The 25,901-nt window shown below is 32.5% G+C and overlaps 1 protein-coding gene across 2 annotated transcripts; it reads right to left on the bottom strand.

Annotated features, from left to right (window-relative positions):
- Positions 1-68: 68 nt before the first annotated feature.
- On the bottom strand, positions 69-10,583 carry LOC142610765 (aminopeptidase M1-like). 2 transcript variants are annotated; one of them, XM_075782692.1, is made up of 20 exons: positions 10,404-10,583; positions 9,651-9,911; positions 8,558-8,703; positions 7,630-7,732; positions 7,293-7,479; positions 7,117-7,210; positions 6,791-6,944; positions 6,571-6,675; positions 5,146-5,262; positions 4,959-5,072; positions 3,984-4,166; positions 3,544-3,826; positions 3,334-3,455; positions 3,157-3,254; positions 1,954-2,131; positions 1,757-1,871; positions 1,606-1,673; positions 1,426-1,500; positions 555-632; positions 69-378 (listed from the first exon to the last, which is right to left on the bottom strand). In XM_075782692.1, the coding sequence occupies exons 1-20, from the start codon at positions 10,488-10,490 to the stop codon at positions 181-183; spliced, it is 2,766 nt and encodes a 921-aa protein (XP_075638807.1). In that variant the 5' UTR covers positions 10,491-10,583; the 3' UTR covers positions 69-180. The 2 variants fall into 2 exon arrangements, with proteins under 2 accessions (XP_075638807.1, XP_075638808.1); XM_075782693.1 differs by lacking the exons at positions 8,558-8,703; positions 10,404-10,583 and having other exon boundaries at positions 9,651-9,739.
- Between the last annotated feature and the right edge of the window lie 15,318 nt (positions 10,584-25,901).

Genomic DNA, 25,901 nt, shown 5'->3' with positions numbered 1-25,901 from the left:
AACTGATTTTCCCTCCATTTGAGGAGTTAGTTGTTTCTTTTGCTTGTTCAGATTGTATATATAGGTAACAGTAGTGTAAAGATTCATTCATTCGTTGTTTTCACTTTCTTTCAATCAATAAATATCAGAAATTCTATTTAGAGAAAGAGAGGGTTTTATAATTCTTTACATATTGTTTCTTCATTGTATTGCACAAGCTTGTACAATTTCCACAAGGGCCCTAGCAAGTTCATTCTGTACCTCAATCCTAAAACTCTGAACCCAATATGCATTGATGTGAACCCTTTCAATGCTCTGCTTCAAGGTTCTAGCAATCTTGGAGTTGGTACGGCTTGCAAAAAACTCCTGTATTTCTTCAGCCTTCTCTAACGAGGCAAACTGGGGGATAGAACAGAACAAGAAAAAGAAAAAAAAGATAAGCAGTAACAAAAACTAACTAAATGCATTTGAATTTAAATTTTATTTATTTTTAATTGAGATACAAAGGACTTTACTGATATGTGTGGAACTAACAAGTAACAACAGAAGAGAGGAGGAGAAAGGGAGAGACAAACCGGTGAGACAATTGAATTGATGAAGCGAGTTATTAGATATCCGGAACCCCAGGTTTTTGAAATATGCTCCCAGTTGTCCTTTATTTCAATCACATTTAAAAGCAGAAAAAAAAAATGCATTAAATAACAAAGAGGTATGCATCAATGATGAATGTACTCGTGATGAACAAAAGAACAGAATAATAGGGGATCAATGCCAAAGTAAATCAAAACAAGTTGCCTTTTCATTCATGTTATGCATATAAATTTCAGAAACATTAAACTAGAAAGAGAATTGTTCTGAGTCTAGACTAGCATCATGTAATTTCTGAGCAAAATAAATTAAAGCTGTACTTGTGTTAAAACTAGAAATTTTGACATAGATGTGGCATAAAATGTGAGAGATATTAAAAAATCTAAAGCTCCTACAAGTTATTTAGTCGGTCCACCTTAAGCATGTAAGTCCTCAGGACTTGTTACCTTCTCTGGAGCTCCGTTATCTGGTTTTGATCATTCAAATGGGATCCCACAAATACTAGAGCCTTAAATCACAAAAACTTGGACAACACCTTAGGCATAGGGATCTTAAAGGTTCAATTGCAGCTCTTCCAAGAACTTTGTCTTCTTTAGAGTCGGGAAAAGTACTAAGGTCTAAGGTCTACCAGGTGCACCACAATGCATGTTTTTTCTACATGAAAGAAGGCAAGTGCCCTGTACCCTGTACACGCTTAAATTCCTTTGTCTTCCTCAAATTCGCATGCAAAATCTTAGACTAGTCTCCTAACTTTTTTAGGACAATTTTGATCAATGTAAAACATGGATATACTGCATGCACATGAACGGTTGAAATGCAATGTGATTTTTGCATTTTACGTTACAACTGGGGTATTACCTTCAGCCATGTCCAAGCTGTTTCCCTTCCTTCCCTACTAACAGCAAGTCCAAGAACAGCATCTTGGGTACGAACCTAGATTGAATGGGAAATAAAAGCCAGCATCAGCATCCCAAGCTCCATCAGACCACTATATATCAACATGTATGAAAAAATCTTGACCTCCACAATTATATATACCTCAGACGACAACAAAAAGTTGAGAGCTTCAAGAGTTATGTTGGGATCTGGAGAAGATGTTAATGAACCTACAGGCACAAAAAGCGATATGTCTCCAACATGCTAGAGAGATCAAATTTTTGGCAAAATTTAAATAATAATGTGTTATTACTTAGAATGCGTGCTTTCTCCTGGCTCAAATTAGTCTCTCTGTACACTCTCAAAAGAGATTCATAACCAAATCTGTTTGAGGTGCTGACTCTTCGCATAACAGCCACATATACTGCCTGCAACCAGAGCCCATTAGAAAAGTGATAGGTATTGTAGATGGAAAAATACTACTGATTGACTAATGCTCTTTTTACCAACCTTTCTTATGTCAGGATGGAGGAGTGGTGTATTTCTGTCATCCAAGAATGCAAGAAAACGTCTACTTGCTTCTTCTAGTGTCAGATTATGTCCAAACACAGCAAGGGCAGTCAAAACCTCTCCTCTCAACATTGCATCCATATGGCTCTCACCTGTCTTAGGCTCCCAACCAAGCTTCCTGCAAAGAAATTCAAACATAGAAGAAAAAATAAATGGAAGAATGAACTAAAAAAGAAGCTAATATTGCTCAAAGTGTTTTTTTTTTTTTTTTTTTTGATATTTCGATAGCCACAACAATGGGGGAAGGGGATTTGAACCCTCAATCTCATCATATAGGAGAGTAAGCAATGCCACTGAGCTGTAAGGCTGTTGGCTTTGCTCAAAGTTTTTGAGTTCTCATTATTTGGGTTAGTGATGCACACTTGGTTTCCATTAGCATCTAAGGTCTGATATAACTCGTTGGTAATATGCAACCATCAAGTCAAAGACCCCTTCCCCTAAAACTTTCTGGCATCCTACTTGCTTCCTTTGATATTTATTTATATTACGCAACTTCAGACGTGATCTATAAGGTTTATTCAAATATAATTATTAGTGCATATGACAATCTTTATCTTGAGTAAGCATATATTGAATATCTCTAAATAAAAGAAATAAATATGCATTTACTATTTGCTAGTCTCATTATGTATGAAATATCCACATCCTAGATCCAGAGGTAAAAATTTGTGTCTATCACTATAAAACTCAAAAGAGGAATCACAACGATCCTCAAGTGACTTTTTCTTCTTCCGTAAAGCTCTCTTTTTACATTCTGAGACATTTAAATTTTATTTCCTAGATTTAATGAAAAAATACCTATGTCTGCTATTTACTAGCTATTAGCACCTCTATTTAAGAAAGAAAAAGATTGACTAAATTCAGAAAATGTCATGTAAATAGGTGATTAATCACCTCTTAATATTATAATTATTCAATATATAAAGAAATGATACTCTTATGCTCTAAATATGTGGAAATGTATTGTCATACATTCTAGTACCCTAATGGTTAACATCTTATAGGGTTTTCTCAACCTAAATGAATATAATCAACTTCAAAGATATCACTATATCGAAAAAAACAGTAGACAGAACAACCCAAATGGCTTATAAACAAGGACAACCATAGGAATTTGAATTATTTGTATATAGGAAAACTTACATTGCTGAATGCAGGAAAAGGTTAATAAAAAAATATATAATGTTGACCGGTGACTCAGGGGCTGCATCAGCTGTAATTCTTTCAACTTTATAACTCATCTGTGAATAGAGGGACCAGAATTAGGACTAAGAGCACAACTGAAATATACTTAAGTCTTAAGCAAGAGTTGAACATTACTTTGATTAAATTAGACAGCACGGTATACTCAAGTTCCTCCTTATAAGCATTCATCAAGGTAAAAAATGAAGTGAAAGACTTCTGGCGAGCCATACAAAGGGCAAATGAATCTTCCAGGATGCCTGTTAAATGAATGAGTTAAGTGCTCTTTTCAACTATCAACACATACCATGAGATAAAAGCTGGTATGAGTAAAAATATCAAAACTACCAAATCTGTCTGTTGCAGATAAGTATTTGTTCTCTATTGCATTTCGGAGTCTAGCTTCAAGGTCCTCATCATATTCAACCCTATAGAAACCAGTCTGATCGACATTAAGTTTTACCCAAGCAGATGCTAAATTGCTTTCGTCACTCATGAGCTCTTTCATATCAAGAGTTTCAGAACTTTTTTGCAGTAGAAAATTCTTGCGCACATCATATGAGCCACAGCATAATGTTATTGGAACAATCCATTGGCCATCCCCATGGGTACCACTTGCCAAAAATCGTGACTGCCATTATTACATTGATTTGTACGAACCCAGTAAGTCCTCAAAATATTATTAAGTGATACTCGTTACAAAATAAAGCAAATTGGGATGCATCAGGGTTAAGATATGTTATTTCCAGAAGAAAAAAAAAGGGTGAAAGAGACCAGACACAAAAAACCTGCTCAAACACCAATTTCTGATCTTCGACTTTGACAGAGACGACTGGGTACCCCTTTTGCTTTGTCCATGAATTCATTAGCTTGTTCACAGGCTCACCGGATCCCTCCTCAAGTGCAGCCCATAAATCTTCTGTCTTCGCATTCGAGCAAGCAAACTTTTTTACATATGAAGCAAGTGACCTCTGATTGCATACACAAATTAGAGAGGGGGGAGGGGAAGAAGAGGAGCAAAAAACAGTTACTTAAAACAAGGGGGGAAAAAGAATTTATAGATGCAAGAAAAAAGACAATTAACTGCCATACAATGAGCAAGCTAATTGAGCTTCTTAATCAAAAGAATAGATTTGAGCAACTATCTCATATATTGCAGAAGCTGATCGGTTGACAAAGATGGACCTTAAAAGGACGAACCTTAATTGCAATCATTGACCTATTTATATTGAGGGGGAGGGAGGGGGAGTAGAGTAGAGTTTGGCGGAAATTAGGCTAATTTTTGACCAACTCTATTCTTGTTCCCCTCCCTTCTTCTAAATCCAAACGAACTAGTAATACATGGCAGCCAAGAAAGAATCTAGAAGATAATCAAGCTGAGGCTATGTCACCAGATATCAAGTAAATATGCTTTCTAATACCATTTCTTATCTAGATGAGTATCGCCATTGTTTCTATATATAAATAGAAATAAGCACTTTTCAAAATATTAGTTACATAGTATTCATCACGTTAGTGGTTACTTCCTAAACCTCTTTCGTTCTATCCAACTATTTTTGAACAAAACCTCTCTAACCTCTTCCGAACTCACAAAAAGAAAACTCCTATTGCTCTATCTTTTTCTAGGACTTACTTTATGAAGGGTTTCCATGACATAAATTTGATGTGAATTTGGGAGTGGAGGGAAAAGAGTTTCTTCAATAATTAGAAATATTTTTACTTGGGACAAGAAATATATACCAGTATAGAATTTAACAACCAACCTGAAAGCAATCAGCACCAAGATAGCTTTGCAGCATCCGGGTAACAGATGCACCTTTTATATAACTTATCGAGTCAATTACTTCATCAATCTCACTAGCATGATTTATCTTCACCTAAAAAAGTACGCTTAAATTGAGACATAATCAAAAAAGTAATAATACTAATTTCTTAAAGCAATTATAGTACTTCAATGGGATGGGACTCTGTAAGCCCATCCATCTCAAGACCCTCTGTATAGTCATCAAGAAACTGAGTCCACACTTTCCATTCTGGGAACAAGCAATCAGCTGCTAAATAACTGACCTGCACATATTGAAATAAATAATATATAATTTACAACAAGCAGTGTAAAAGGAATAATATATAGACACATGATCCATGCTGGCTGTGTGAAAAAATAAATAAATAAATAAATAACAAACAAACCATTTACGAAGAGCTTGGGCTAAGTTCCAACAACAAAAAAAATCTGTAGTTTAATTTAATACGGAAAAATATTTTTTCACACTAGCTCACATCTACTATTTCACACACATAACTACAACTGATGCAAGAATGTCCACTTTTAAAAATGTCAACATTTTAACACATAAAAAAAAATAGATGTGAAATAGTGGATTAATAATGATAATGAAGTTAGGCTCAAGCCAACCTTTTGAGGCTTGATTGATAAACAAATCAAATTAAAACATAGTATTAAGTAGTTAGTTGAACTTGAGGCTTGACTTTTATATATATAGTTTAAATGAATTTTCTTTAAGAAAGTTATAAACATGTTGAGCGCAGCGCATGATAGGAGAAGGTTCAAGAATTCCTCATTGGTTTTGGAATCCCACATTGGTTAGAAGAATAATCAGGAGGTGCACCAATTATATTAAAAGAGTTAGTCTCATATTGAAAAGAGAAGTAGTATGGATGAGTGTTGTCCCTTATAAAAGGAGTGGTAAAGTAGCCTTATTGTGTGTGAGAGTTAGAGCAAAGCTTTGTCTTGTACGAGGGATAAAGACTAAGTTTGCCTTGTGAGTTAGCGTGAGGCACCTTTGGGATTTTGGGTTAGTTTATTGTTGAAAGTTTTTGTGATTGTAATTCCTATTATTAATAGTAAATTTTTTTGGGATTGCCCACGAAGGTAGGCTTGGAGTTAGCCTAACCTTGTTAAATCTTGTGTATTGCGGAGCTTGCTATTTTATTATTTTGCATGTACTTTCACAACAAAACAATGACATATAAATAGTCTAATTCATAGCAAAAATTTATGTGTGAAGACAAGGTTAATGAACTTTATTTATAGGGCCATAAATGAAGGAAAGTAGCCTACCAAAGTAACTTGATCGATATCACCTAAAGCATAACTAAGTACATGTAAGCATGTATTTTAAAATATAAAACAGTTAACCAAGACTTTATATGAGAAGGAAATAATCCTATCAAAAGATGTGTGAACAAGCTTTAGCTTAATGAACAAAATAAATTATGTGAGGATGAACATGTTATCTAGCCTGGTGATAAAATTGAGCCTGGCTCATTTTCAAAACATAATTATAAAAGACAATCTTGAAATTTTAATCAACAGCTCAGTTTGGATCATTTACAACCCAATGCAATAAATACCCATGTTGCAAACCCCTCATTCAGCCACAAATGAGTCCACCATTCCATCGTTACAAGATTGCCAAACCACTGATGTGCTAGTTCATGGGCTACAACAATCACAACCTGAGACAAATAATAATTAAACATTTTGTGCCGTGTTATTTAAACAATAGCTTCATACTATATTAGCCAAACAAAATTCTAACAAAAATAGCAACATTCACAACATGCACATTACCCTCTGCTTATCAGCAGTTGTGGAATGCTGAACATCATAGAGCAAAGATGTTTCACAGTATGTAACCAAACCATAATTCTCCATGGATCCAAAAGCAAAATCAGGAATTGCAACCATATCCAATTTGGGAAGAGGGTAAGGCACTGCAAAGTATCTGCAGAAATTATCATGGTTAATTAGAATTTCGAATAAAACAACATAAGACCAAAAATGTGATGACTTAAGGGATCACCAATAACCATGATCCAGTGTCCACTATTTAGCTAAAGACTTGTATGTTGTGTCTTGTGATCAGTAGTTTGGTGGCAATTCATAGTAAAACTTACTCTTTGTATAATTCAAGTATCCTAACAGCAACATCCAATGCGAATTTCCCTTGATTTACTTTACCAACCTGACAGTATACTCGAACTTTAACTCCTGTAAAGTCATGTAAGATTACACTATCAAGAACAAGGATCATAATACCACAAGAAACAGTGAACATAGTGTAATGTTTTACCATCAGATGTAAGATGTTCCACATAATCAAACAAACCAACAACAATTGCCACCAAATATGTAGACATGATTGGTGATTCTTGATATGAAATTGTCTTCAAATCCCCATCCACTTTTTCTTCAATAATTGGCATGTTGGAAATAGCTACTAGTTGTGATGGCACATCCAATGTGATTTTGAACGTAGCCTGCAACACTCGATGCCCAAAAAGAAGGGCCAAATAAGCTTTTGTTTGCATTCATTTGAAATAGAATTAATCAAATCTACTTACAAACCAAAAATAATTTAGTCACAAGATCTTAAATTAACCAAGAGAGAGAGAGAGAGATTGTGACACCTTGCAAGCAGGTTCATCCCAACAAGGAAAGCATCGCCTAGCATCATCTAGTTTAAACTGTGTAACTGCCATATTCTTCTTCTCACCATTGTGCTCATATGTACTGAAAAGCAAAATAATATTTATTAAATTATATACACATTACTAATAAAATTCTCATTTAGCAAAAAAACAGAAGGCATTTATAATTGGCTCCATTCATAAGTAAATGGTGAAGGGTGAAATCATAGGTTCATTAATCCCATTAAAGAGAGAATATACATTAACTTAAACCTTTAATTGTTATGGTCAAAGGCCTGCCTAATAATCTGAAACAGCATTTGGAATAAAAATTTAATCATTTTAAGTATATTTGAATTTGAAAGAATTTGTTTTAACTTTTTTTATCAAATGGATAAAAACTAAATTCAACACTTACCTAAATGGGAAAAAAATCACTTAAAAATTTTAAGTAATTTACATCCTATTTGGTCTTACACAAGTGGAATGCAAAACATAATTTTAAATTATATACACATGCACATCTTCACTGCCACAAACACATTTTGACTAAACCCCATTGAAAAATGACTGAGATAACAAGTTGTGATTGGAATAACATGGTTTTTGCATAGAAACATGTATTCTAAGGAGATAAGTTGTAATTGAAGTAACATTACTTTTTGTATGGATCTACCACTTACATCACTTTTATTATTCACCAACCATATTAGATTAAGGTCAACAGAAGTGAAAAAAAAAATATTATGAAAAAAATTTTGTCTCTAAACTTTTTGCAATAAAAATACACGACAATTGGTTTTGTAGATTTGACTGGCTAAAGGCGAGTCTAGGGTTTTTCTTTAAAAAGATTCCCTTTTTTTTTTCCCCCCCCCCCCCCCCCCAAAAAAAAAAAAAAAAAAAACCTTTTTGCAACAAAAATATGTACCTTAAATAAAAGCCCTTCATTTTGTCATTTAAAGATCCTTGAAAGTGGATAGTGAGAAGTCCGAGACCAATGGGAAGAGTATCAGCAAAGTTCAAAACCAAAATTTCGTCCTCTTTAACCACATCAACTTTTAAAGGCTTTAACACCTGCACAAATCCAAAGGAAAAAAAATGGCTATTAAGTCTTAATTTTTGAATTATGTAGTCAAACAACCCCTTTTAAATTATGTAGTAAAATATCATTATTTTGGAACTCGAGATTGCTGATGTCAAGTTTTACCTAAAACTTGACATTACCAATCTTGAGTACTATGCATAATCTTGAGTACTATGCTTAATTTTAAGTGGAACTTCTATGCAAAATTTTCAAAAAAAATTTAAGTGGCAAAATACACATAAAACTCGACATCAACAATATCAAGTTCTAAAACACGGGTATTTTGTTACATTGTTTGAAAAGTATGCTGTTTGGTTACATAGTTCAAAAATTAAGGCTAAATAGTTATTTTGTCCCAAATCCAAAACCTTATTCATTTATTCATTCAACATTTTATTTTTAAAACACATGGCATTTGGTTTGTCAAGATAAATGCAAACTCAGTCAATGAGTCTCACATTCAGATAATCACAAGGTTGACTATTTATTTGAATAAGCTAGCTCATACAACCTCAAAAACTACTAAATCAATCAAGCTAAAGTTTAACAATGTTACAGATAAATTAGCCCAATATAATAGACCTAAACCTAATCCTACTTTGTGAGTAAGTCAAGTTTTCTACTTGTACTAGAAGTCTATTAACTATAGTTAATATATGGTTAGTCTCAAAGTTTAGTTTATAATATATACCCATGTTGAGTTCATTATAACAAAGAATGTATACTAGACTCTCATATGATAAGATGTAGCCCTTAAGCAAACTAAATTACGTCATCCACGTATTCTTGTGTGTTCTTTATTTGCATCTATTCTATCATATTCATCAAACAAGATATTTTAGGATGTTAAGTTAAAGCACGTACAACAAAACCTTTTACCATTAGTTTAAATTAACTTTAAAAGTAAAGTTAGGCTGATAGATAAGATAGGTATTACCTGCTGCTTAGAATTAGAAGAGTGTGCAGCTGGGTGAGTGAAAGATACGGTGGTGGTATCAATGGAGAGTTCAGCGGCGTTGAGGACGATGAAATTGGTATCTGCCACAATTTTGAGCTCAATGGCCACGGAGCCAGCGAACTTGCATGTGGTGAGGTTCGGTTTCAGCCTTATGTCATAGCGTTTTGGGACAGCGAATTTTGGGAGCCGAGGCTGCCCTTTGAATTCCTCCATGGAAACCATAACTTTCATATTCTTTCGCTTAAAAGAAAAAAAAATTAGAGTCATTAAGAGTTGAAGTTGAAACGAGTGAAAGAGTAGACGGTGGGCTATTTAGAGTTGTGAGAAATTATATAGATTGACAAATGATAAACAATTTTTATTTATTTTTTCATGTGAAGAATTAAAAAACAGAGTTATTGTTTCATCAATGATAAGAGTATATAACTATATATATAAATTATCCCACGCATTGCTCAAGTTAGTGACTAATTATATATTGAGTGCACATCTTTATCAACGCTATCGTCCTAGCTAGATGATCAAATGATGATGACAATGAATATAGAATGAGGAACTATGTCAAATGTATCATTAATATGGTATTTTTTTGGATTGGTTACAAGATAATCTATGAAAATTGAACTCATACATTAGAAATCTAAGTGTTAAAGAAGTTATGCGGTACGTAGTAGTAGGTTTGTTCATACTGCTGAATTGATAACAAGAAATACTAATTTCAAAATTTCATACCGAATCGGGACGACGCCTACTTCTTATGTAAAAATAACTCGCCAGAGCGAGGAGCAATCCACAGCCGATGCCCTTAAAGAATGACATATTTGGCAAATTTTAGAGATACCCAGTTGGAGAAAAAAATAACTCCGATATTATTGTATCAATATCAATTTCAGAGTCAGAGATTTGTCACTTTTTTTTATTATAATGATTTTAAGGTTACCATTGTAAGGACAGTCCGAGCTTCTTAAATATAAGACAGTTGAGTGAAAGAAGAAGAGATTGAAGATTAAGCTTGATATGGAAAGAAGAAAGCAATCTATTCTTTTCTCTTCCTTTCCTCTCATTCTTATCCAATTTTCATCTTGAAGAATCTATTTTGTCTTTTGCTTCCTTTCCCTTCCTTTCCTTAAGATTTATACTTGTCTCTGTATCAATTTCTTCTCCTCCTCTGTTATCATTCTTACGCAATGTCATTTTGAAAAAGAAGATTGTGCAAGATATTATTTGTTTAACATTGCTAAATAGCTTGTTTTTGTATTTTACTTTTGGTCACTGCCTTTTAGTTTTGATACTATGGTTGTACCATCACTAGGCAACGAAACTGGTTTGAAACATTTTGATTATCACTCCAGAACTATGACAAGCAGTAAAGGGGAAGATGCAAGTCCTCGTCCATGAATTCCAAAGAAAATCTCGTCCCTTATTGACTATTATTTATTTTTCATTTGCTCTGACATAGTAAATTACCAGCATTTTGCCTACAAGTTTTGATTCTCTTAATGTACGAAAATTCCGAATTTGATTTTGGTTTAAATGGTATTAATTCTCTCGCATCCATTTTTAAAATATGCATTTTCTTGATTCACATACATTTTCATTTTTAACATATTCTTAAAACCGGTTTGACTTATCTCTACTATTTTTTTAACTGAAATCTTTTTTTTTAATGAAAAACTACCACATTACCCACTAACTAAATAAATTGTGGAGATTTAAGCCCACTACCACTTACTATTATGTATTTAAAATAAAAAGAAACTTCCAGTTAAAAAAATACTAGAAGTAAGCTAAACCCTTTTCAAACATGGATTTTCACATTTCAAAATGTGTACACCAATGTATTAATTGTGAATATTAGATGAGAAGTACTTTTTCCCCTTTTTTGGATAAATCAAGAGTCTGTTAATGAGTACCCTTAGGACATTTATTAAATGAGAAATGCTAGCGCCACAAAAAATCACAATTTTTACTACAACTCATCACATAACGAGTTATGAGTGGTAGAGAAAAAATAGTGAGTCCATAGGATTACACATCTCCACCACTCACAAGTTATTACCACATGGCGAGTTATGGTAAAAGTTATAATATTTTTTGTAGCATTAGCATTTCTCTTTATTAATGGATAAGTTTAAGAAATATTTGATACTTTTTTCTTTTCTCATAAAAAAGTTTCTAAAAATATTTTTTAAATCAACTCCTTTTGAGCACCCATTAACTTTTCTTGTTTAATAATTATATAACTGAAGATGGAGGGAGAATTTGAATTTTGGAAATACCACGAATAGATGGCCATAGGAGTAACAATTGCATGCAACAGTGGACAATATGTACGGCTCATTAATTGTTGCTATTGGTTCATGTTCTCTACAATATGCATTTTGAGTTTGATATCTGAAAATATTGGTACTTTTAAAAAAAATAAATTAAAATTTGGGGAAAGAGATTTGAATCTCGGATGTATTCTTTGAAAATATTAGAAGGTATCAAGTATTAACCAATTGAAGTACAAAGTTTTTGACAAATTAAATATCAAACAAGCATCAACGGTTTCATGTTTGGGAATAGAAAGATAAAAAATAAAAATAAAAAGAGGGAGAATGGTACTACTTGAATCTGTGGGTTGTTACTCAATTGTGATTGGTTGAAACGTGCCTTTTGGGCTTGTGATTGGTTTAAATACCAAATATTAAAAACCTCACATCACAATCCTACTTAAATTTTTTGTAAAATCTTTTGCCCGATGCAATCAAAACATTCATTAAAAGGAAAATCTAGTAAATTCTGAGAAATAATTTGTGTCAATTTACTTTCATCTTACAAGGCAAAGACAACAATTGTAATCCTTAGTTTATTTATTTACTAGTGTTATGCCTGTACGATGCATGGCTTAATCAAAATTCATATGTAAATAAATTTTTATTAATTTACTTAAAAATAAATGAATATTTTAAATTTAAGTTATATAATGAATGCATATTGTGTGAGACTAAGGTATCATATAATACATGCATACATACACACACACACACACACACAATTGAATGGAAGATGGTAGAAATACCTTAAAAAAATATAAAATGATTTTCAATAATACATTGAACTTTAAGACTCAATTAATCATATGTATTTAAATGGATAAACCTTGAATTTAATAATTAGAAACTATCGAAAACAACAATTGAAATCATATTTAAGTGGAAACCTCAATTCAATAATTAAAAACAATCTAAATTACTAAACATTTAAAATTTTGAAGTAGAGAGACTCATATGAAAATTTAATTTTTGTTATTGAAAGCATGAGAGAAGATACTGAAACTTGAAGTTTAAGTCCCGTGAGTATAAATTCATAAAACTTATAATTTTATTAAAAAAATATTAGCTTAATGAATTACAATTATATAATCAAAAGTAAAAATCACGCTATATGTTTGTGTATATGCATGAAAAAAGAACTGAATTCAACATTTATTGTAGAAAAAAAGATGGTGTAGTCTTATCCATGTTTAGCTAATTCTTGTTATAACCCCTTTGTTTTGTGGGAAAAGAGAGAAAAACGCTTCTTTTGACAAAAAAAGAAGCGTTTTTTACAATTTTTTTTACTTTATCCAAAAACAGTTTTGGTAAATTGGTAAGAACAAATAACTTGCTATCTTTTGTTTTTTATGTTATATAAATAAAGATTAGATGAAGAACTTGAGAAGGATTAGATTATACTACATTGCTGCTTTTTTTTTTTTTTTTTTAAATTTATAATACACATTGCTAAATTTTTTATTTTATAATAGGATTAGATGGATTAGATGAAGAATTTGAGAATGATTAGATTACACTATGTTGTTGCTTGTTTTTTTTATTTTTTTATATTACACGTTGCTTCATTTTTTTTATAATACATGTGCTACCTTTTTTTATATATAACTGTTTTCTTTTCCCGTGTAGAATAGAAATTAAATAAGGATTAGATGGATAAAGAATTTGAATTGTAATTAAATTAAGATATTTATCAGCTTAGAAATTATAGGAGAAGAAAAATCATATTATATATAATAAAAGTTGGGCTTAGACACCGTGATTGTGCCACAGGCACCAAATTTCAGAAATTTTCTTAAATTTTAGATTTTAAGAAAATTATATATATATATATATATATATATATATAATTTTTCTTCAACTATAATTTCTAAGTGGATATAATTTTTCTTCAACTATAATTTCTAAGTGGATAAAAATCTTAATTTGATTACAATCCAAATTCTTCATCTAATCCATCTAATCCTTATTTTTTACTATATACTTCTAATTAATTTCTTTGGATAAAATAACAATAAGTATATATACCTGAAGAAGTGTTTTAACAAAACGTGCAACCTACAATAAGTATTTTCTAAAATTTCAAAAAGAGATTAAATTTAGTTGGTTGGACTATCTAAAATATTATCACCAAAGCCTAAAATGAATAGGATAGAATTACCTAAAAGGACAGAATTTCAATAAATAAATAAAAATACATAAAATAAAGCAAATAGGATAGAATTGAAAAAAAAAAAAAAGAAAAAAAAAATAGAAAAGAAGAAGAAGATAGAATTGAATACTATTGCGTATCAACATACGTTCATTTTTGTTAACTTTTTTAAGTTAATTTTTTTGGGATAAATATGCATTTTATATCATCTTTTTCCTTATATTCAAGTAACAAAAAAAAAGTAGTATTTGATTTACAACTACAACTACATTTTGTTTATCTAAAATGTTATCAACAAAGCCTAAAATCAATAGGATAGAATTACCTATACATAAAAAAGGATAGAACTTAAATAAAAAAGAGAGATAAAAAACGTGAAAGAAAAAGGATAGAATTTTTTATAATAAAAAAAACGTGAAAAGTATAATGAATCTGTTCTTCTGTTAGTTGTAGATCTGGATGTTGATGTTGAAATAAATGCCTTTGTAGATCTTTATGCTTTTGATAGAAATTACGTTTTTTTTTTTATTGCATCTTATGTTATCTTTTTCCTAATAATAAAGTTTAAAAAAATAAGTATTTGAGTTTCACCTAAACTCCTTTTTGTTCATATCATCTTCTTCACAACCTGAAATTCTCTCTATATATACACACAGTTTTTTAGCATATTATTTTTTCTACTACGTACCTTACAATTATTTACTATATTCTTCCCTTCTCCTCTCTACCATGCCTACAACCTTGCAGGTATTTTTTTTCTTCTTTCATCAAATTGAATAAATTTTGTGTATTTGTTGCATTTTTATAATATATTATATGATTTTTATCAACAAGTTGTATAGATAGGCTAAAATTCTATGTTTGATCGCACCTTTTAGTATTTTTTTTAGACGTTGATGGTGAAATGAAAATTGAACCAACTCCAATTTGTCCATAAGAGTTGACCAAGGCAAGAAGACAAGAATGGTTATACCTAGTAGGACGGTCGTCCATGGGCATACGGGTCGTCCATAAGGAAAGCACCTAGACGACCCCCAACACTTGGGAAAAATTCCAGAGAGATTTATCTACAAGAGCTAGTGAATTGAACCACGTGTTATTATTTCGAGGCATAAGTAAAGTCCTGGCTCATCACTATAACTTCCTTCTAAGTACTTAACTTCCAACGACAATTATAGAAGATGAGATTGAATATTCTAACTCCTATAGTGGTTGTGGAAGTTAACCCTGAACCTTCTAACTTCCTCAAATATAGGGGAAGTTACAAAACAGATAACCATTTCAAGAGCACACTATATAAACACTCATTCACATCAAATGAAGGTAAGTTTGAGACAACTCTTAAAAAGTTGGAACTCTAGAATTTAAGAGAAAAACTAACTTAAGCATCGGAGGGTTCTTGGCCAATCCACCCCAATCACCTTTGATCGTGTGTTTTTCTTTTCAGGTCTTCCAAGTAATCACTAACCCTTTGAAGCCTGGAGCATTCAACCTACTGATTTTCTTTCCATCATCAGTTGGCGTCGTCTGTGGGAAGTATTTATTGTGTTTCGCAATTTATCTTTCCTTGACAAAATCAAGGCTGCATGGTTCAGACAAGATTAAGAACCACTAGTCCAGGCCACTAAGAGAGTGGGGATGCTTTTAGTAATCCCCACTGTGACCGTCAATCAGCACTTGTCATGCAACCGCCTTCCATCCAACACATACAGTCCATGGCAGCCGCCATGGCGAAATTAACCCGTCAGAACCAAGAGTTGGCTAGGGAGATAGGTTTAAGGAGGCAACACCATGAAAGACATGAGGGATAAGCCCAGAGTCAAGAAAAATAGAGGAGAAAATACTGAGCCCGAGAACCAATCAAGATGTACCGCTTCGCAAAGGGTGCCACACTTGGAGAGGGAGATGGATCAAATGAGGAAGGCCATGGACGAGGTGAGGGAGAACATTAGAAGGGTGAACCCTGTAGATGACTTAGTCCATCAGACTGATTTTCTTTTCAGAGCTTCCATCAACAGTCACCCCTTGCCTCCTAAGTTCAAAATGCCTTCCTTGGACTCATATGATGGAACGCGTGACCCTTTCGATCATATCACTACCTTTAAGACTACGATGCACCTTCAAGAAGTTCCAAACGAAATTATGTGTAAGGCCTTTCCTACCACCCTTAAAGGGCCAGCACGAGTGTGGTTTAGCAAGATACCTCTAAACACTATGAGTTCTTTTGAAGAATTGAGTAAGTTGTTTGTCAACAATTTTATCAGAGGACAAAGTCATAAGCGTTCCTCGTCTAGCCTGTTAACCATAGAGCAAGGGGAAAATGAAAGCTTGTGGCCCTTTATTACTTGTTTCAACAGGGAAGCCCTAACAGTAGACGAGATGAACGACAAGTTGTTATTGGCAGCCTTCCATAATGGAGTTAATTCCGATTTATTCATCCATAAGCTTTATGAACAAGAGCCTCAAACCATGGCCGAACTTTTCTGTTCAACCCAGAACTTCATGAATGCGGAGAACGCAATCATAGCCAAGAAGAGGAAGAGAGTCGAGCGAATGGAAGCAGATCTCCCACACAACCCTGAACAGGGTCCTTGTCCAAAGAAGGCCTGGATCGGAGAAAAGAGAGATCGAGACAACAAGAGGGCAAGTTCTTCGGCACGGAGTCAGCAATATACACCCTTGAACGTGCCACTTGAACAAATGCTTATGAAAATCAAGGACGGTCCATCCTTGAAGTGGCCAGAAAAAATGAAAGGAGATCCCAACAAGCGCAATAGGAACAAATATTACTGCTTCCATAGAGATCATGGACATGACATGGACAAGTATTTTGATTTGAAGTAGCAGATAGAGAATCTCATTAGGCAATGAAAATTGAGAAATTTTATTGGACAAGATCACAAGGATGAGAAGTTGAAAGGAAAGATAGAAGAGTCGCCATGATCCCCCACTTGGAGAAATAAGAGTTATTATCGAAGGAACCTCGACAGGGCAGTCTTCCAAGCCAAGAAAGACGTACATGAAGGTTGTGCAAAACGTCCAACTTTCTGGACAATATCCAAGGATGAGAGGAGTAGACGAGCAAACCATTACGTTCACAGACGAGGATGCTAAAAGGGTTCCATCGCCCACATGACAACACAATCGTCATCACCTTGCTTATTGCTGATTATACGATTAGAAGGGTGTTGGTAGACAATGGGAGTTCGGCGAACATCTTATATTAGCCTACCTTCCAACAAATGAGGCTTGGATGAGATCAACTTCAACCAGTAAACTCACCCTTGGTAGGATTTGGAGAGATGAAAGTCTAACCCGTGGGCACCATTACGTTACATGTGGTAGTAAGAGCTTATCCGCAACAAATAACCAAAGAGGTAAACTTCCTTATTGTCGACTGTTCATCATCATACAACGCCATCATTGGAAGACTGAATATAAACAGTTGGAAGGTGGTAAAATCTACCTACCATTTGTCTTTTAAGTTCCCAACAGAGTATGGAGTAGGTAAGGTGAAAGGAGACCAATTAGCCGCTAGAGAATGCTATCTGGCCATGTTAGCTATGGATGAGCACATGCAGACAATGGGCATAGACGAGAGAAGGGTTACTATGGAGCCCACAGAGGTGCTGGAAGACATTCCTTTGGACGAGCGCGACCCTGAAAAGTTTACAAGAATTGGAGCAAGCATGGAAAAGAAGACAAAGCAAGACCTTGTCCAATTTTTAAAGAAGAGTATTGATGTGTTTGCATGGAGTCATGAGGAAATGCCAAGTATTGACCCAAGCGTCATTACCCATCGTCTGAATGTATATCCCTCTTCCAAGCCTGTACGTCAGAAGAAAAGAATTTTTGCCCTTGAACGAGACAATGCCATTAAAGAGGAAGTCCAAAAGTTAATCATGACAAAATTTATCTGGGAAGTTTATTATCCGGACTGGTTGGCTAATATGGTAATGGTCAAGAAGGCCAATGGCAAATGGAAGATGTGCGTGGACTTCACTGATCTGACCAAGGCTTGCCCTAAGGATAGCTATTCATTGCCATGTATTGACCAGTTGGTGGACTCAACCGCGGGTCATAAATTGCTAAGTTTCATGGATGCTTTTTCAGGCTACAACCAAATAAGAATGGACGAGGTGGATTAAGAGAAGACATCCTTTATCACCAGCCAAGGCTTGTTTTGCTACAAGGTGTTGCCCTTCGGTTTGAAGAATGCAAGGGCAACTTATCAAAGGCTGGTTAATCATATGTTTCGTCTATAGATTGGACGAAATGTGGAAGTTTATGTAGATGATATGCTGGTAAAGAGTTTGAACGAGGAAAAGCATCTGGACGACCTTCAGGAGACCTTTGATACGCTTAAACGGTATAAAATGAAGTTGAATCCAAGGAAGTGTGTTTTTGGAGTTTCGTCAGGTAATTATCTTGGATTCATGGTTTCACATAGGGGAATTGAAGCAAATCCCGATAAAATCCAAGCAATACTAAATATGGAGCCACCAAGGAATATCAAAGAAATCCAGTCTCTCACCGGACAAGTTGCTGCCCTTAATAGATTTGTCTCAAAAGCTATTGACGAATAGACAGACGAATGCTAGAAGGTCTTCCAAGACCTCAAGACCTACCTCACCATAACTCCTTTGCTAAGCCCATCCATACCAAGGGAGGAATTATATTTGTATTTAGCGGTGTCCCCACATGCAATGAGCTCGGCGTTGATTATAGAAGAAGGGAGGATACAGAAGCCAGTTTACTATGCAAACTGAGCGCTAAAAGGGGCGAAAGGACGATATCCAATGATGGAAAAACTAGCCTTTGCTTTGGTCATGGCTTTTAGGAAGTTAAGGCATTACTTTCAAGCTCATGTCCTCAATGTCTTGATAGATCATCCACTAAAGAAGGCAATGAACAAGTTGAAAGCCGCAGGATGACTAATCTAATAGGCCGTAGAACCAGTGAGTTTGATGTTAGGTACCAACCAAAAAGTGTCATAAAAGCACAAGCATTGGCAGATTTCATTGCAGAGTTCACTCCCAGCCAGGACGAGCTAGGCAAGGTGGACAGAGTTCAGAAGTGGGTTGTCAATGTAGATGGCTCATCCACATTATATGCAGGAGGGATTGGAGTTATACTCGAGTCCCCGGAAGAAGATAAGTTGAAATACGTAGCCTGTCTACAATACTAAAGTACCAACAATGAAGCTGAATACAAAGCTCTCCTCAAAGAATTAGAATTGGCTAAGTCTTTAGAGGCAGAGTCAGTAGTCGTCCAAGGAGATTCTCAGTTGATCATTAATCAAGTGAATGGCATGTGTGAAGACAAGGAAGATCAGATGAACAAGTACCTCAACAAGGTAAAACGGCTCATCAAAAAATTCAAAGAAGTCATTTTTGTTCAACTCCCAAAGGAGGAGAACATGGAAGCGGATGCTTTGGCAAAAGCAGCTTCAGCAAGGGGAGCAATGGACGACTATGACCAAGTCCAATATATGCCAAACATAGATCTTCTAGAGGTATAACAAATTGAAGGAGGAGGAAATTTGATGACTCCAATAATAGTTTATCTCAAAGATGGAAGGCTTCCAGAAGACAAGGATAAGGCTAGGAAATTGAGGATTAGAGCCGCCAAGTATGTCCTCATAGACGAGGTACTATATAAGTGAGGCTTCTCTCTGCCTTACTTAAGGTGCTAAGGCTTCTCTATGTGTTGAGGGATGTTCATGAAGGAGCATACGGAAATCACTCGAGAGCAAGATCACTAGTTCATAAGGTCTTCCGTGTAGGATACTATTGGCCAACTATTCAAGCAGATGCTAAACCTTATGTCAAGGTGTGTGACTAGTGCCAATGCTTTAGCAATGTCCCTAGACAACCGTCGGAGTATCTAACCTCGATGATGGCCCCATGGCCTTTTGCACAATGGGGACTGAATATCTTAGGTCCCTTTCCACTTGAAACCAGGCAGATGAAATTTTTGGTAGTGGGGATCGATTACTTTACTAAGTGGGTGGAAGTCGAACCCTTGGCAAAAATTACTCAGCAAAATGTCAAAAACTTCATCTGGAAGAATATTGTATGCAGGTTCAGGGTGCCTAGGGTACTAGTGTCCAATAGCGGACGAGAGAAAAAGAATGATCTAAAAATGTTTTTATATCCATCAATCCAAATTCCTATGTAAGTCTATCTTTACTCAACTCCATTTTCATTTTTTTTTTTTTTAAGTTCAGAAATTGGATATTTTTTCATTAATGAATTGGGATTTTGGCTTAATTTTGTTTTCAACTGTTTCAGTTATTGAATTCATTATTTTTTCATGTGTAATATTAATATCAGTGTTTTTTTATTTGAAAAAAATAGTTCTTAAAGGCTAAAGCACAGTACAATTACAAACAACACTTTAAGTTAGGGTGTTATATTTATTTATTAGTAAGTTAAAATGTTACATTAAGTTATGGTATTATACTTCTATTTATTATTAAGTTAGAATGTGTGATATAACTTATAACCATTTGAATAAAATCAACACTAAACAAATGATTTAAATATTAAAATAAGAAATTAAAATTATATTTCTTTTAGGTGTACAAGTAAAATTTATTTTTTAATCTTAAATTTTGAATTAATTCTTTAGGATGATCCCTTCTTCATAAATAAATAGGAATTATTAAAAAAAATTATAAAATTTTTTATTGATCATTGTAATTAGATATATTATATATAAGGACATATATACAAAATTCAATTATTTTTTCTATTTTAAAAAATAGATTTTTTTTATATCTAATATATATATATATATATAGAGAGAGAGAGAGAGAGAGAGAGAGAGAGAGAGAGAGAGAGATTTCATTAATAATTGTTATACTATTTTTACAATTTGCCATAGTTTTTATAATATTTGTTTTTGAAAAAAAAATGCCAAACTTGAACTTACATAATATACATCTTCCATGTAACTTTTTTTTTTTTTCCATTTTAATTGTTTTTCAATTTATTTATAGTATGAAAATATGTTTTATTAAGCCGTGCATCACATGGACATAATACTAGTTATATATATTTTAAAAATCTAAAAAAAATTCTGCAATATGGTGCAGCCACTTGGCGCAACCACAACTTAGATGGATTAGATGAAGAATTTGGGAAGGATTAGACTACACTACATTGCTGTTTTTTTTTTTTTTTTTAATACACGTTGCTACATTTTTTTTTTTAAATATATATGTTTTCTTTTACGTGTAGTATAATAATTAAATAAGGATTAGATAGATCAGATGAAGAATTTGAATTGTAATTAAATTAAGATATTTATCAACTTAGAAATTATAGGAGAAGAAAAATTATATATATTTTTTATAATACATGTTGTTTTTTTTTTTTAATACACGTTGCTACCTTTTCTTTTATATATATATATATATATAAATGTTTTCTTTTACGTGTGGTATAGTAATTAAATGAGGATTAGATGGATCAGATGAAGAATTTGAATTGTAATTAACTTAAGATATTTATCATCTTAGAAATTATAGGAGAATAAAAATTATATATATTTTTAAAAATCTTTAAAAAAAAATTGCAATATGGTGTACCTACTTGGCACAACCAACCATAGTTAGATGAGTTAGGTGAAGAATTTGAGAAGGATTAGACTACACTACATTGCTGCTTTTTTTTTATATTACACGTTGCCTTTTTTTTTTGGTAAAACACGTTGCTACCTTTTTTTTATATATAAATGTTTTCTTTTACGTGTAGTATAGTAATTAAATTAGATGGATCAGATGAAGAATTTGAATTGTAATTAAATTAAAATATTTATCAACTTAGAAATTATAGGAGAAGAAAAATTATATATATTATTTATAACACACGTTGCTGTTTTTTTTTTGGTAATACACGTTGTTACCTTTTCTTTTCTTTTTTTTTTAAATATATATAAATGTTTTCTTTTACGTGTGGTATAGTATTTAAATAAGGATTAGATGAAGAATTTGAATTGTAATTAAATTAAGATATTTATCAACTTAGAAAATATAAGAGAATAAAATTTATTGTTAGGGACATATTTTATGTAAATTGGCTAATCCTTTGACAAAACACATTTTACTTGTAATTGGGTAGATCTAGGATGAGTTTAGTACTTCAAGAAACAAGTGTTCAAGTTAAGTATTGAAGCCATATAAATCTGACCAAGAAACAAGTGAAGAAAGTGTTGTTCTTTAAAGTTCGATAGAATCTTTTTTATCGAGATTTAATGTTGAGGCTCGACACAAGCTGTACTTGTCAAGAATTATGAAATTAGACTTTTCAGATCTGATTACACACATATTTTTATGCATGTGTGTGGAGTTTCTTTTCTCACAATCCTATTAATATATAAAGCTTATTTTAAAGGCCGTCGTGCATGCATTGAGTGACCGAATGCAGATAGTGCCCCAATTCATTATTCTCTCTAAAGAAGCTACTGCGTCTTTACGCCAAGGGTTTTGTAACTAAGGAGTTTCCTGATCTTCATTGTTGATGAGTTGAAAAACTTTACAGTCATCAACCTCTTCAAGTTGCTGGAGTTAGTCACATACTGGGATTCATGCATCATTGGTTAGTTACGTACTAGGATTCGTGCATTGAACGGAAAGATTGCCGCTACTATACAAATCCAATTGGGTATTGAGGTAAGGGTTCAACTGTAGGTTGGTATTTCGGGATAGGCCAAAGGGTTTGGTAAAATTTCTTATATTTGTAACCACTTGTGATTGATAATAGTGGATTATTGGAAGTGGTGACCTTAAAATCACCCGGTAGAGTTTTGTCTTGATGGTTTTCCTCATTCGTAAACAAATCACCTGTGTCAAATTTAGTTTCCGCTGCATTTAGATAATCTGGTGATTTGTTTGTGCTGCCATGCTATTGCATGTAATTTGATCTAATTAATTAACTTGGGTAATTATTTAATTTGCAAGGAGTAATTTATTTTAACCCAACAATTATATATATATATATATATTTAAAAATCTAAAAACAAATTCTACAATATGGTGCAGTCACTTGACACAACCAACCACAGCTTAGATGGATTAGATGAAGAATTTGAGAAGGATTAGACTACACTACATTGCTGCTGCTTTTTCTTTTTCTTTTTTTTTTTATAATACACGTTGTTTCTTTTTTTTTGGTAATACATGTTTCTACTTTTTTTTATATATATAAATGTTTTCTTTTACGTGTAGTATAGTAATTAAATAAGGATTAGATGGATCAGATGAAGAATTTGAATTGTAATTAAATTAAGATATTTATCAACTTAGAAATTATAGGAGAAGAAAATTATTTTTTTTTTTATAATAAACGTTGCTGTTTTTTTTTTTTTTTTGTAATTCACGTTGCTACCTTATATATATATATATATATATATATATATATATATATATATATATATAAATGTTTTCTTTTACGTGCGGTATACTAATTATATAAGGATTAGATGGATGAAACGAATAATTTAAATAGTAATTAGGGGAAATTACACTTTGCTTATCTGTGGTTTGCCCAAAAAACACTTAGCCTACTTGTGGTTTAAAAATTGACACTTTACCCACCTGAGATTAGCTCTGTTTGTTTTCTGTTACCCACCTCTATTAAAAACAAAGATAAATTTGTATTTTTGTTACCTTTTTTTTTGTCTCTCTCATCTCAAAACATAAAAAACTAAAAAATCAATGGAAAAAAAAATCTAAAGCTAGGTTTTGTAAAAATTAAAACCTAACTTTTACATCTTCTTTTCATGTATCAACTTTTAAATTTTCTATTTTAACACATTAAAAATTGAAATTATGCTTTTTTACGGTAATGTTTTCCTATTCCCAAAGTACAAATCCTTATTTGCTGCTACCCTTGGTTTTGGTAGCTAATTGTTCACTCTGTAAGGATCTTTTTATTTTTATATTTTGTTTAGATTCATGAAGCTTATTTTATCACATCACTGTCCTAAATGCCCTCTTCATTCTTTGTTTGTATTTCCAGCACTGTCTTCATTTTTATGCTTGCATTGGTTGGTGCATTTTATCCATACAACTGAGAAGCTTTGTTTACTGCACTGGTAGTTATATATGCACTCATGTCTGGGATTGCAGGATACACATCAGCCTCTTTCTATAGTTAGCTTGAAGGAAAGAACTGGGTTAGTCTAGATGAATTCTTTCTGTGAATTTAGCTTAGGCCGTGGTGCTTCTTAGTGTAAGACCTGGTGAACTTAATTGATTTTTTTTTTTCCATTCTTTGGTTTAGGTGAGGAAACACATAATTTCAATTTTTAATGTGTTAATATAGAAGATCTAAAAGTTGATTTATGAAAAGACATAAAAGTTAAGTTTTAATTTTTACAAAACCTAATTTTTAGATCTTATTTTCTCTTGATTTTTTAGTTTTTATATTTTGAGAGGAGAAATACATAAAATGGTAATAAAAATACAAATTTACTATTGTTTTTAACAGAGGTGGGTAATGGAAGATAATTGGAGCTAACCTCAGGTGGGTAAAGTGTCAAGTTTTAAACCGCAAGTAGGTAAAGTGTTTTCGGGCAAACCACAGGTGGGCAAAGTGTAATTTCCCATTGTAATTAAATTAAGATATTTATCAATTAATAAATTATAGAAGAATAAAAATTATATATATATATATTTTAAAATCTAAAAATCTAAAAAAAAATTGCAATATGTTGTAGCCACTTGGCAACAATCACGGTTTTTAAGCCCAATTTTTATTATATAGTATATGATTTGAGAATAGATGGTAATCCTTATTATTGTTATTATTATTATTTTTTATATGAATTGTAATCCTTAGTTTTTTTTTTTTACGAAAGAAGATAGAGAATTGTAATCCTTAGTTGATACTTTAAAGTATTGATAGTATTCCTGGCATAACGAAAGAAAAAATGATCTTTTATAATAAAAAAAATTGACTGAAATCTTTTATAAATCTGAAAGCACTGAAAGTGACTATTTTTGGTGTGTGTGATTTGATTAGCAGTTTATTTGTTTTTGCAACATAAAGAATATATAAAAAAAAAAAATATATATATATATATATATATATATATATATATATATATATATATATAAAGACCGAAATCTTTTATAAATCTGAAAGCACTGAAAGTGACTATTTTTGGTGTGTGTGATTTGATTAACAGTTTATTTATTGTTGCAACATAAAGAAAAAAAAAAGTGTGTGATTTGATTAGCAGCTTATTTATTTTTGCAACATAAATTTTTTTTCCTAATTGGGCCACCCATTAGATCAAAAAATAAATTAATATAAAAATAGAAAATTTTCCGCTGCCAGGAGTTGAACCCGGATTCTTTAATCCATAAGAATTGCCAATGTGCTACAGCGGATTTTATGTTCAATAGTGCATCGGTTTTTATTTTATGTGACGAATTCAAACAAGCTTAAGTACAAATAAATAAATTTCACTTCATACCTTATATTTTAAGTTGTTAAAAATTAAACACTTAAGTTTTTTTAATAAGGATATATTTATAAAATAAATTGGTCCAAAAGATGCATATTACATAAATTGGAAGAATTTATATCATAGTCAAGGATCATTGGCTGCGAGAAGGTATTTTATGAGATATCTCTTTCACAACATGTGAGACTCACAAATGTGTGAGAGACATGTTTTATAAAACTATCTCATAAAATAATTTTTTCCTTAACTGTGCATAATCTTATTATTAGACTTTTTGTAATATTG

This window comes from Castanea sativa, chromosome 9 (genome assembly GCF_040712315.1).
Source record: "Castanea sativa cultivar Marrone di Chiusa Pesio chromosome 9, ASM4071231v1".
NCBI lineage: Eukaryota > Viridiplantae > Streptophyta > Magnoliopsida > Fagales > Fagaceae > Castanea > Castanea sativa.
The sequence above is the reverse complement of the archived record's forward strand: the minus strand, read 5'-3'. Positions and strand labels throughout refer to the sequence as shown.

Bases quoted from the DNA above. Each gene is read 5' to 3' on its own strand.
- LOC142610765 (XM_075782692.1), bottom strand. From the start codon at position 10,490: ATGTCATTCTTTAAGGGCATCGGCTGTGGATTGCTCCTCGCTCTGGCG. The intron at 2,132-3,156 runs GTAAGTTTTCCT...ATTTCTTTGCAG, and splicing joins CTTTTCCTGCATTCAGCAAT to GAAGCTTGGTTGGGAGCCTA. The intron at 1,674-1,756 runs GTAATAACACAT...TTGTGCCTGTAG, and splicing joins GGAGAAAGCACGCATTCTAA to GTTCATTAACATCTTCTCCA.